This window comes from Canis lupus, chromosome 6 (assembly GCF_003254725.2).
Source record: "Canis lupus dingo isolate Sandy chromosome 6, ASM325472v2, whole genome shotgun sequence".
In the NCBI taxonomy this organism is placed as follows: domain Eukaryota; kingdom Metazoa; phylum Chordata; class Mammalia; order Carnivora; family Canidae; genus Canis; species Canis lupus.
The window spans coordinates 22,093,454-22,106,264 of NC_064248.1; the positions used below are offsets into that span (position 1 = coordinate 22,093,454).

The 12,811-nt window shown below is 40.2% G+C and overlaps 1 protein-coding gene and 1 long non-coding RNA gene across 6 annotated transcripts in view; one reads left to right on the forward strand and one right to left on the reverse strand.

Annotated features, from left to right (window-relative positions):
* The window catches only part of PALB2 (partner and localizer of BRCA2), a 28,147-nt gene extending 17,369 nt beyond the window's left edge, over nt 1-10,778 (forward strand). For both annotated transcript variants that reach the window (XM_025416165.3, XM_035717621.2), the window contains exons 10-13: nt 386-502; nt 5,481-5,568; nt 8,130-8,278; nt 10,291-10,778. In XM_025416165.3, the coding sequence (XP_025271950.2) occupies nt 386-502; nt 5,481-5,568; nt 8,130-8,278; nt 10,291-10,498 (562 nt within the window). In that variant the 3' untranslated portion in view covers nt 10,499-10,778. The remainder of the gene's footprint in view (nt 1-385; nt 503-5,480; nt 5,569-8,129; nt 8,279-10,290) is intronic.
* LOC112640238 (uncharacterized) lies at nt 497-12,438 on the reverse strand. 4 transcript variants are annotated; one of them, XR_007411233.1, is made up of 6 exons: nt 11,923-12,438; nt 11,025-11,125; nt 6,817-7,961; nt 4,563-4,711; nt 3,918-4,074; nt 497-1,461 (listed from the first exon to the last, which is right to left on the reverse strand). It is a non-coding gene; the product is annotated as an uncharacterized LOC112640238 (long non-coding RNA). The 4 variants fall into 4 exon arrangements; XR_004816547.2 differs by lacking the exon at nt 497-1,461 and having other exon boundaries at nt 2,663-4,074; nt 6,817-6,928; nt 7,749-7,961; nt 11,923-12,428; XR_003123922.3 differs by lacking the exon at nt 497-1,461 and having other exon boundaries at nt 2,663-4,074.
* Between the last annotated feature and the right edge of the window lie 373 nt (nt 12,439-12,811).

Below are 12,811 nucleotides of genomic sequence, written 5' to 3' on the forward strand. Positions count from 1 at the left end.
AAAATCGTTAGGGCTTGGTGATTGAACAGGTAGAGAGGAAGGAGACAAGGGTAATGTCCAAGTTTCTGCATTTCTCACCTGGGTAGACAGTGGTAAAATTCGCTGAGATAGAAATGCAGAAAGAAACAAGATATAAAGAGAGAACTGGCAATTTTAATTTTGAATATGATGAATTTGAGGTGCTTGCAAATATATCCAGGTAGGTAATATGAGAGTAATATATGTTCATTGGAGAAAATTTAGAATACACATTTTCTAGTTGAAATTTTATTCTGGTATTAGATTAGTGTATATTACGCATAGTTCAGTAATATGTACAAGGCAAGGGCTGCTTAGAAAATGTGTTGGTACAAAATGCTGATTTTTAATACCGTTTTAAATGCAGAAGCAAAGAAAAACAATTTTTGATGCCCCCTGAAGAGACTGTATTAACTTTTGCCGAGGTCCAAGGGATGCAGGAAGCTCTGCTTGGTACTACTATAATGAACAACATTGTTATTTGGTAAGCTTTCTCTCAAGGCCCTCCATTTCCTCATCCATAATATACCTCTAATTTCACAGAGTTTTTAAAACTAGATAAGAGACTGTAAATATGACTGTTTGGGGGTACCTGGATGGCTCAGTCAGTCAAGCAACTGACTTTTAAGATCAGTCTGAGTAGACTATTTTAAAATAAAGGAAACTTTACTCTTGTCAAAAATGTACAATTTTTTCTGCTTCTGGTTAATGGCTTCCATCAGACCAATTATCTTATCTCACATAACAATAAACTCTGGACAAAGTAAAAAAAAAAAACTATCTATGGGCACTGAGGAGCAAGAAAAAGAACATCCTGGAGAACATTCAACAGGAAATATCAGTGGACAGTTTTCCTGTTCCTATGGCCTTTAGCTAGAGGGGCGAGCCCTAGTCTGTGCACTGGGGGACTAAAAGCCTGATAAAAAACCTTCTGTTTACTGGCTTAAAGAACCAAAGGAGAGTTCAGAGTGAGGCAGCTAGAAAGTGAGGAAGAGATCCGGAAATCCCCCAAAAAGAGAGAGCGAGAGGATGAGCCTCAAAATCTTTGCCTAATCATCTGGCTAGTCTTTGAACTACATGTGCATAGAGCAGACTCAAAGCAGCCCAGGTAAGGGAAAAAATAACTGAATTGGGTTTTCAGCATTTTGGAATTTTAATTGAGCCAAATTAACTGTTTACTAGGGGAAAACAATCAGTATTTTCCCAAGGAATCTAACAGAATCCAGAGTGTATGTGATGTCATTAATAATGCCTAGAATACGATCCAGAATTATAAAATATATGTGTTTAAAGGAACCAAATTAATGAATTTATTTATTTTTTAAGTTTTATTTATTTATTAATGAGAGACACACAGAGAGGCAGAGACATAGGCAGGGGAGAAGCAGGCTCCCTGTAGGGAGTCTGATATGGGACTCCATCTCAGGACCCCGCGATCACGACCTGAGCCAAAAGCAGACACTCAACCACTGAGCTGCCCAAGTGCCCCCAAATGAATGAATTTATAATAGAAGACCAGATTCAAGGAGTTCTTAGCCACCTTTCTTTTCAGACCCAGGGAGAACCATACCTGGCCAAAGGCATTTTCAAGGTTAATTGTATTTTTTTTTTTAAGATCATTTTTATTCATGAGAAGACACAGAGAGAGAGAGAGGCAGAGAGAAAAGCAGGGTGCATGCAGGGAGCCCCATGTGGGACTCAATCCCGGGACTCCAAGACCATGCCCTGGGCCGAAGGCAGGTGCCAAACCGCTGAGCCACCCAGGATCCCAGGTTAATTATATTAAGAGAATAGTTGATTTTTTTTTTTCCTCCCAAGTCCTCTCCTTTAACTGGTTCCTTAGGGCCAGGATAGGTCTTGGTAAGACAAGTTGTGATATTAATATCCCTGCTACCCTACCTCCTCTGTCCAACCCTAAGCCTTTAGGAATAAACTAGGGAAGCGTGGTCCTTGAGAGAATCTTTGTCCCCTCCCCACCGGGGAGCCTCTGAAATTTGACCATGTTCCAGTCTGCCAGGAAACCCTATTTTCAGATGGCCCTCTGTCCAGAGCAGCAAGTTTCTACTTCTGGCACTTTGCTCAGTATTTATGCATGGAGGTCTTATTTGAGGACAATATTCTTTACAAAGTTGTCTTTTCTATTCTTTTTGGTGTTTCAACAGTCCAGTCCTTCATTATTTGGTTCCCAGACTATGTAATCTAGTAGTTGGTCTCCTTGCCATTAATCAATATCCTACCTCCAGAACTTCTATTATACTATTACTGTATAATGTAAGATAATTACGTTACATTGTATTATAATATAATATAACATTTTTCTCCCAGTCCTCTCTCCCCAAGAAACAAAACCTTCAGGGAAGGCCATATTTGTTTAATTTCTTCAGCTCCCTTTTCCCCAGTGCTTTGGTATAAAAATTTCTCTTAAGAAAAAAAATTTCTCTTCATCTAGTCCATACTACTTAGCTCCCAGTTTTCTTCCCATCCTTTAGTTTGCCCTTTTTTTAACAGTAACCTTTTGGCATTTTATAAATGGATCACAACAGAATTGGAAATTGAGGAGGGACCTCTCCACTTAGCTTCTAAGTTTAAGCTTAAGGAGTATCTACAGCCCCATAGTTGCCCTAAGCTCTGTTGTAATACCTCAGCCTTCATTGACATTTCCCTCTGTGAATTCGTATTGCCCTTATTTTTTTTTTAAGTTTTTAAATATTGGCCTTATTTCTAACTTAGCACAGGCTATTTTGTCTTATGGAAGTCTTTGAAGATAGGTACATATCTTGTATCTATTCTCAGAGCCTGCCTTAACACCTTGTTTAGGATATTTAAAGATGTATAGATCATATTGTCTATCAAAAGCTATCATTGAGGGCAGCCCAGGTGGCTCAGCGGTTTAGCGCCACCTTCAGTCCATGGTGTGATCCTGGAGACCTGGGATGGAGTCCCACATCATGCTCCTTGCATGGAGCCTGCTTCTCCCTCCGTCTGTGTCTCTGCCTCTCTCTCTCTCTTTGTGTCTCTCATGAGTAATAAATAAAACCTTTATTTAAAAAAAAGCTATCAGGGGGATCCCTGGGTGCCTCAGCGGTTTAGCGCCTGCCTTTGGCCCAGGGCGCGATCCTGGAGTCCCGGGATCGAGTCCCGCGTCGGGCTCCCGGTGTGGAGCCTGTTTCTCCCTCTGCGTCTCTGCGTCTCTCTCTCTCTCTCTCTATCATAAATAAATAAATCTTTATTTTATTTTATTTTATTTTTATAAATAAATAAATCTTTAAAAAATATTTATATATATCATTGGGAACCTGGGTGGCTCAGTGGTTGAGCTTCTGCCTTTGGCTCAGGACATGATTCTGGAATCCGGGATCGAGTCCCACATCAGGCTCCCTGCAGGGAGCCTGTTTCTCCCTCTGTCTGTGCCTCTGCCTCTCTGTGTGTGTCTCTCATGAATAAATAAATAAAATCTTTTTTTAAAAAAATAAGCTATCATTTGGGGTACGCCTGGGTGGCTCAGTGGTTGGGTGTCTGCCTTTGTCTCAGGGCGTGATCCCAGAGTCCCAGGATTGAGTCCTACAATGGGCTGTCTGCATGGAGCCTGCTTCTCCCTCTTCCTATGTCTCTGCCTCTTTCTCTGTGTCTCTCATGAATAAATAAATAAAATCTTTAAAAAACAAAAAAGCTATCTTTTGGGGCGCCTGGGTGGCTCAGTCAATTAAACATCTGCCTTTGGCTCAAGTCATAATCCCTGGGTCCTGGGATCGAGCCCCACATCAGGTTTCACACTCATCGGGGAGTGTGCTTCTCCCTCTCCCTCTGCTCCTGCTCTTGGGCGCTCTCTCGCTTGCTTGCTCGCTCGCTCTCCCTCCCTCTTTCTCAAATAAATAAATAAATAAATAAAATCAGGATACCTGGATGGCTCGGTGGTTGAGTGTCTGCCTTTGACTCAGGGTATGATCCTGGGGTCCTGGGATCGAGTCCTGCATTGGGCTCCCTGCAGGGAGCCTGCTTCTCCCTCCACTTGTATCTCTGCCTCTCTGTCTGTGTCTCTCATAAACAAATAAAATCCTTAAAAATAAATAAATAAACCAATAAATAAAATATTTTTAAAAAACAGCTATCATTTACCTTCTGGGTTCTATATACTTTTATATTTACACATAGTAGTTCCTGTTTAACTTCTGATGTATTAAATCTCTAAAGCATCATGTTATACTCAAGGTTCAAGTGGCCCCTTTTGAAACTCTTGGTGAAGGTCTAAATATTTAATCTTCGTCAAGCTGTACTAACTGAGCACCCATCTTTCAATCATTCAAACTATATCACTTTCTATGAGAAATGTAGATATGAATTCTCATTCCAAGGCCTCTAAAATTTAGTAAGTAAATGAGATTGTTTTACAATTCAAAGTATACAATTCCTTTTTTTTTTTTTTCAAAGTATACAATTCTAATACAATTCCTTTACAGTTTAGACAAAAGAGTGAGACAAATTCGGACAGGGTACTTTGGGACTTGGGGAGAAGAGCAATTACTAAATAGAGATCATGTACTGACCTCTGTAGGGCTGAATCCTTTGTTGTTCTTGGCGAGGAAAACCTTGCTTATGTACGTTTAGTTTTCCTTCTTCAGTTTTTATGTCCAGAGCCTGGTCCACAGAATGTTCGAAGTGTTGGTCGAATGAACACATTACACCCCGTTATAGTCTATATTAAATAAAAAATGGGGCATATGGACAGTACTGTAGGGAAGTGAATGAGAGGAGATTTCTGTGGATTGGTGCAGACTGGGAGAAGTGAGAGAGTCTAAGTTGAGCTCCTGCCGCTGGGAGGAAGCAGGACATAAGGCTATAAAGAAGGGAAGGGCATTGGTGGATAACAAGGATGGGACTTGGTCAGTAATGGGGAAGGTGTTTGGACACTAGCTTGAGCGAAGGTGCAGAGCCAGGAATATGCATAATGGGGAACAGTGAGTAATACAGTATCACAGCACTGGATTCATGAGGATTATAAATACCACGAAAAGGAATATAGTCTCTATCTTGTGGGTAATGGGAAACCAACTGAAGGTTTTTCATCAGTAGCGTCCCAGGTAGAGCAGTTACCAACATCACAAATGCCCAATAATGCTAAGGAGTGTAACAAAATCATAATGCTAGAGCCATACTGTGTGCCTGATTTCAATACCTAGTTAACTGAGGTAAGTGAAAACTTCTCATGGAGTTTGGAGAGATTTATTCCTAGTGATATAGCAGATTGAATCTAAGGCTGAACTGTCAAGTTAAACTACTGGCAGTGTTAACCAGTAGTCCTTATTTTTTAGCTAAATCTGTAACTAAACAAAACTAAGGTACCATATCCCTTAGTTTCTCCCTTGGTCACTTCCTAAAAGGATGTTGTGATAAATAAGAAAATATTATGTGAAAGCCAGTTTGCTAGAAGAATGTTATCAGCTTCCTTATTTTTGGTATCTAAGGAATTTAAAGACTGGTCAGCTCCTGAAAAAGATGCACATTGGTGATCGCTACCAAGCTTCAGTTTGTCGCAAAGCCTATTCTGAAATGGTAAGTGATCATCTATTTGGACTGCTTTGTGTCTATTTTGTGTGTTGCTAATGGTCCCACTGAGTAACAGTAGTAGCTTAGTAAGAAGTAATTAACAGAACCTCTCTGTTGCCTGTTTTTGTCCAAACTGAGTTACAGCATTTATTCTTGCTTGAAATTTATGGATGAAGATAAGTATTGGTATAATATGACGGCTCAGTAAATTTTCTGGCTGTTGTGACCTAAAGGCAAACATTTATTTCTAGCTGTGAATTTATACCAAGAAATATCATGCCTGTTACCAGACTTCACTCCCAACCACATTGCCATAAATGATTTATGATGTGACTGAGTGCCCTTAGAGAGATGGATTAAATGGTCCTAGACATGTTTTTCCCTTAGGCTTTAGTGTTGTCACATAGAAACGAATAGCTTCTCAGCCATTATGTTGGTAGACTTGGCTTATGGTCTAGTTTGGACATCTGAACAGGCTGAAGGCAGATGCTATGAGTCAGGGGTAACTTTTCAGTACCCACAATCGAGCCACAAGCAAAGGCAGTAGTAGGTGGCTCCATGCTTGTATGGAAACTGACTTTCCCAGCCTCAGCTGCAGCTGTGTACACAACACCACCTCAGGCTTGGAATGCAGAGATGCACCTTTCCTGAGGATCTGTGGACTCAAACTCAGAAGCTGTGTGATCTTAGATAATCTGTCACCTTACTTTGAGGCTTTTTTTTTTTTTTTTTTAAGATTTATTTATTTGAGAGAGCATGGTGTGTGGGGAGGGAGCAAAGGAAGAGGGAGAAAGAAACTTAAGCAGCTCCACACTGAGGGCAGATCCTGATGTGGGGCTCCATTCTCATAACCCTGAGATCATGACTTGAGCCAAAACCAGGAGTCAGAGGCTTAACCAACTGAGCCACTCAGGTGCCCCAAGGCTAACTTTCTTCTTTTTTTTCCTTTTTTTTTTTTTTTTTTAAGATTTTTATTTATTCATGACAGACACAGAGAGAGAGAGGCAGAGATACAGGCAGAGGGAGAAGCAGGCTCCATGCAGGAAGCTCGATGTGGGACTCGATCCCAGGTCTCCAGGATCACACCCCGGGCCAGAGGCAGCGCTAAACCGCTGAGCCACCAGGGCTGCCCAACTTTTTCCATCCTTAAAATAAAAGGTTCATAAAATAAAATTTCATCTCTGGAATTATTACATTTACCAACTAGGCATTGAAATGACTTTATATCTTTGTTATTACAACATTAATGCCTACCTGATAGTAAAGCATTTAACAGAGAAAGGTGGGAGATAGTACGTAAAGGTTCTCCATGAAGCCATCTTTCAGAAAAAAGTTAATATTATTGTACAGGAATCGCAAACTTTTTCTGTAAAAAAGACCAGATGGTTAAAAAGGGGAAAAAGAAAAAGACCAGATGGTAAATATCTTCAGGTTTGCAGGCCACATGGTCTCTGTTGCAACTGCTCGGCTCTGCTGCTGTAGCACTAAAAGTCTGCCATAGATAAAATGAAAACACATGGGCGTGGCCATGATCCACGTAAACTTTTTTGGACAATAGAACATTCTAGAACTTGAATTTCATTTCATATGATTTTTTTCATGCATCACAAAATATTTTTCTTATCTTTTTTTCAACCATTTCAGAATTTAGAAACCATTCTTAGCTCATGGTTACAGAGAGAAGCACTGAGCCAGATTTGGCCTGTGGGCCACAATTTGCCAACCCTTTTAAATATATGCCATCTAACCTTTTCTTGACCTAGGTTTCTAAGTGATTTCTTCTCATTATAATAATGCAGTCATTCTAGAAATGTATAAAATAGACATGAATGTTATTAATCCCATACGGCTCTATAATTAATTTTCCCCATTTTACCCTCAAAGAGGATTACTTTCAATATGTAACATACATATATATCATATATGTGTAGGTATGTATGTCTGTGTGATATGTATGTCTCCACGCACAATAATTTTATTATTAGAACATGTGATTTTAAAGCCAGGAGAAGTCTGTAACACAGTTTCCCATGAAGACAACCATAGGTGATGGTGTATTTTTTTTGGTCACTCTTACTCTATAAGTGCAAATAGGCTATCTGCAGACTGGCCTAAAAATCCAGTCACCACTTAAAAGATTATTTTTCCGGGTAAAATGTGTTCCAAATTTTCAAAAATCAACTTACCAATGAATATCTGCAGTTTGAGGACTCCCTCTGCATGTTTATATGCCCTCTTTGCCTCTGACAGCATTTTCCCAAATGGTTGGCATGAGATATTAGTTGTATCTAAGGTGGAGGAAATTAACAAGTCCACTAGGTTCCCACTGGCAAGGCTGGCTGAGCCCTGTGCTAAAGATGCCATATGTCCAGCTCATCAATAATCTCAACAGCTTTTGCCTTAAGGAAAAAAAAAAAAAAAAAAAGAGCTAGTGATTAAATCCTGCATACTCAAGAGACTGTTGGTCAATTCTTGTAATTCTTTGGTTTTGTCTTTCTGTCAACCCTTTGTTTTCTCCACCGTACTCTTGCTGATTTATTTGGTTATTAATTTTTCTCTTAAATTAGGGGCTCCTGTTTGTTGTTCTGAGTCATCCTTGTGCCAAAGAGAGTGAGCTGTTGGGAAGCCCTGTGTTTCAGCTGATCGTGATTAACCCTAAGACAACTCTGAGTGTGGGGGTGATGCTGTACTGTCTTCCTCAAGGGCAGGCTGGAAGGCAAGTGTATGCTGCTGTTCACTGAGTATGACATTTTGGAAGGCACGTGTGCAAATACAAAACCCAGATATTTTTGTGTCACTTAAATGAATGGAAACCAAGCAATACTGCAGATCATAAGAATGTTAAGAAGCAGGAAGAAATGTAAAGCTTAGTAGATCTGAATCAAACCCCAGATTCCCTACATTCTGATCCCTACCAATACGGGGTAGGATAGGTATCTTATGTATATTCAAACCCTGTCTTTTCCCATAACAAAACCCACTTTGAAAAAAAACCCACTTTGAATATAAACAATTAGTTTTCTCTACATAAATGACCTTTCCATAAAACCTAAATTAAAGTTTTAAGTTTAAGTTTAAACTTAAATTTAAACCTAAATTAAAATTTAAGTTTTAAGTTATTTAGGAAGGTATCTTTTACTTTGAAAATGGAGTGAGTCTCCATCATGTAAGCAGTTGATATTTACCTACTGACTGATGAGAAGATTGATGTATCAGTGATACAGTTATTGGCATCCCAAGGATTATATAAGCTTTCTAGAGCTCTGAAGCAGTGCTTGTATCATTAGGCCAACCCAGCCACATCTGAACATGTCATTCCCAGAGATTACCTTTCTTTACATTTGAAATCAGCAGCAAAGACTGAAAATAGATCTAGTAGATCAAGACCACAAAGTCTAGCTTTAACAATATGCAAAGATAAGTAAGTTTGATAGATACAATGTATGTTTCTGTGTTTCTTTGGGTCTTGTGCAAAGCTGGCTGGATCAGTGTTCTAAAAGACCATCTCTCTCCCTCTGCACTTAGCCAGCTGTGGTATTTCTGCAACTGTTCTTAGCTCAACGGGAACCTCATAACTATCATCTGCAATACGTGCTTCTATATAGAACTTGTTTCTTTGGATTTGAAGAGAGAACCATAGTCACTAGTTCTCTTCAATTGAGGGTAAAGAGAACTACTCCATCAAGCATTTCCTTCGTCACTCTTCAAAACCATTTGTTTAGCAAGCCCTGAAACCTCTCTGGTGCTGATTCTGTAGAGGGCCATATTGTTTCTAATCTCATGGAAATAAGAGAAAATTAGACACTACTGTTCAGTGCACAAAATGCCCCGAGGCTTGCAGTGTTTTGGACCACAAAGAATGGAGAGTTACTGGCAGTGGAGGGCTGGGGACAGAGTATCAGAGAAGATTACAGAGTTTCAAAAAATGTGTTAGGAGTCAGCTACACAAAGTTGAGTGGGAGCTCAGAATAAAAAATGTCATCCAGTTCACTCAGAATATTCACTAAGGATTGACTGTGTCCCAGGCACTCTTCGAAGTGCTGGTGGTATGGCAGTGAGGAATAAAACTGTATTAAGCCCTTCCTATGTATTTAGTACTGCTAAGCTTTTTATATCAACTCTATCATAATTCATATTTCACTGATAAAGCCGAAGAACTTCGGGGTCACAGAGGGTCACAAAGCTCTTACTTTGTTAGAATTCAGACCCAAGCAGCTAATGCAGAGCCCCTGTCTTAAAAAGATAACCAGATTTCTGCTCTATGATGTTTACATTTGGTAGGAGAGATACCCCCCCAGATATGAAAAAAGGATAATCTCACACGTGAAAAGGAAACAGGAAATGCGATGGGAAACAGTGTGCATATGTACACTTCTGTAGACAAGAGATTAGGCCTGACCTTTCTACAGAGGTTGACAGGCCTGAATGATGGCAAAATCCAGGCTTGCTAAAGAGGGAATAGCAAGAGCAAAGATGCCGGCGTTGACCAAGCGTGGCCAGTTTGAAGAGTGGAAGGCAAGTTCCTGTGAGCGGCCAGGGACTGGACACATGATTGCATCCAAAACCACAACACACTTGCCAGCAGTCCTTGAGGGGCAAACATAGGTGTCATATTTACAGGTATTTTTGTTCTTGTGGTTGCTCTGGGAGCATGATTTTTGGCTTAACGAAAAAAATTCTTTGAATTTGTGATTTGAATGGGTTTTTTTTTTCTCTGCTTGATATTAGGTTCCTGGAGGGGGACGTGAAAGATCATTTTGCAGCCGCAGTGTTGACTTCTGGAACAATTGCCATTTGGGACCTACTTCTGGGTCATTGTACCGCTCTCCTCCCACCTATCTCTGACCAGCATTGGTCCTTTGTTAAATGGTCAGGTACAGATTCTCATTTGCTGGCTGGACAAAAAGATGGAAATATATTTGTATACCGCTACTGATATGAAAACACAGCGTTCTGGATTTTTTTTTTTTTTTGACCAATTAGTATTTTTTAGAGTTGTAGCTATAAAGGATATCTGGGTGACATTTAAACTAATTACTTGTATTCATTCAGACACATCTTTTTATTCTGATGGTAGTGGCACCACTGATCTTGAATGTTCATTTATACTTTGGGAGAAATGATTTTAGGTCAATTTTTGTAATTCCTCATGTCTGCACAATTGCTTTTAAAGGTGTACATAAAGCTTCCGATGTTAATAAATATTTATTTTGATACATTCTGCTTGGCCTGTTGTCTTCTTTTTCCTATTCTTTTAGATAATTTTCAGAACAACTAGTTATTTTATAATTAGAACACTCAGTAATGCTTGCATAATAAGCAAATTTCAGTTAACTTAGTATACTAACACGCAATATGCTTTTTATGCTATTTGTAATGCTTTGTTTTTACATAACTACTAAAGGTAATAAATACAGAGCCTACTAAAATATGCCAGTTTAGAAATGCCATTGTTCTTTTACCTTCTCATGTGCGTCCTTGGTTCCAGTGCTGTGGTGTCAGTAGAGTTACTTTGAGGCAACAGAGCAGTGTGTCCTGAGCTCATCATCTTCACCTTTGCCTACTTGATTTGAGAGACAGAGATCCTTAGGGTTCTAACTGGGTGGTGTCATCAGAAATTTTGTCTCCTTCAATTAAATATTTGCTCAACATTCTTACTGAATGAGTATGTATTCATGATCCATATAACCTATTTGCTCTGTTACTTCTCTTTTAAAGACCATTTTTGTAATGTTTGCTAGCATGGTTTTTGCTAACTTCATTATTTCCCTTTGATACAATGGCATAAAGAATTCAACTTTCTCTCTTATACTTGTTCCGTTCCCACTATCTCTAGCCTAAATGTGATAACAATTATTTGCTGGTACATCATAGATAATAGAGGGCTTTTCACAAAGATTTATGTTTTTTAAAAGGTTTTACTTATTTAAAGATTTTATTTATTAATTCATGAGAGACAGAGAGAGAAAGCAGCACAGACACAAGCAGAGGGAGAAGCAGGCTCTGTGGAGGGAGCCTGATGTGGGATTGAACCTGGGTCTCCAGGATCACACCCCAGACTGAAGGAAGCGCTAAACTGCTGAGCCACCAGGGCTCCCCAGAAGGTTTTATTTTTTTTATTTGAGAGAGAGAGAGAACATGAGCAGAGTGGGGAGAGGGCAGAGGGAGAAGCAGACTCCCCACTGAGCAGGGATCCCAATGTGGGGCTCCATCCCAGGACCCCAGGGTTATGAAGGCAGAGCTGAAGGCAGATGCTCAACCATTGAGCCACCCAAGTGCCCCACACAAAGATTTAATTTACTCAGGGATCTTGAGAAATTTGTCCCCTATAAGATTTAAACAGAGCTAAGCAGTACTTACATAAGTTCAGTAACGGTTGAACAAACAGTGAACGCATACTTGTAGGTATGAAAATGATTGCTGTGAGGTCCCTGGCCTTCGCAAAGTCTAATGAGAGAGACCGTGACACAAAGCAATAAATACCGTGTTTTAAATTGAGAGGGTTATGTTCAGAATGCTCAAAGGCTGGACAGTTAGCACAACACAAAGGAGTTCCATAAAAGTTCCGTGAAGAATGACAACTTAGCGGAGTGTTGCTGGGTAAATAGGTCAGAGCAGAAGCAAAGGGCGTTCCAAGAGAAAGCACAGTATGGCCTGAACTATACACAACTCAGGATTGCAGGAGAATGAATTATGCTGCGGGGGATGGAGCGAGGAAGCTAAAGAGGTAGCCAGGGAGCTGGTGATGCATGTTAACAAACCTGAACTTTATTCAGCGGGTGTAGGGTTTGACCAGTGGAGTAATAAGCTCCCACTCTAGCAACACAGTGAAGAGTGGATTTATGGAGGCAAGAGTGGAGATTGATTGATTTATTTATTTATTTATTTATTTATTTATTTATTTATTTATTTATTTTTATTCATTCAGAGAGAGCAAAAGAGAGGCAGAGACACAGGCAGAGAGAGAGGCAGGCTCCATGCAGGGAGCCCAACGTGGGACTCAATCCCGGGTCTCCAGGATCACACCCCGGGCTGCAGGCGGCGCTAAACCACTGCGCCACCGGGGCTGCCCTCTGGCCTTGTTTTTAAACCAGGAGAAACTGGCATATTTATGGGCTCAAGGGAAAGAGCCAGGAGAAAGTAGAGGGTTGAGGACATAGGGGAGAAGAGGAAAGTGGCGGGAGGGGGTGACACAATAGTGTAAATGCGCTGGAAAGAGGGAGGGACAATGGGTGGCTGGGGGGATGAT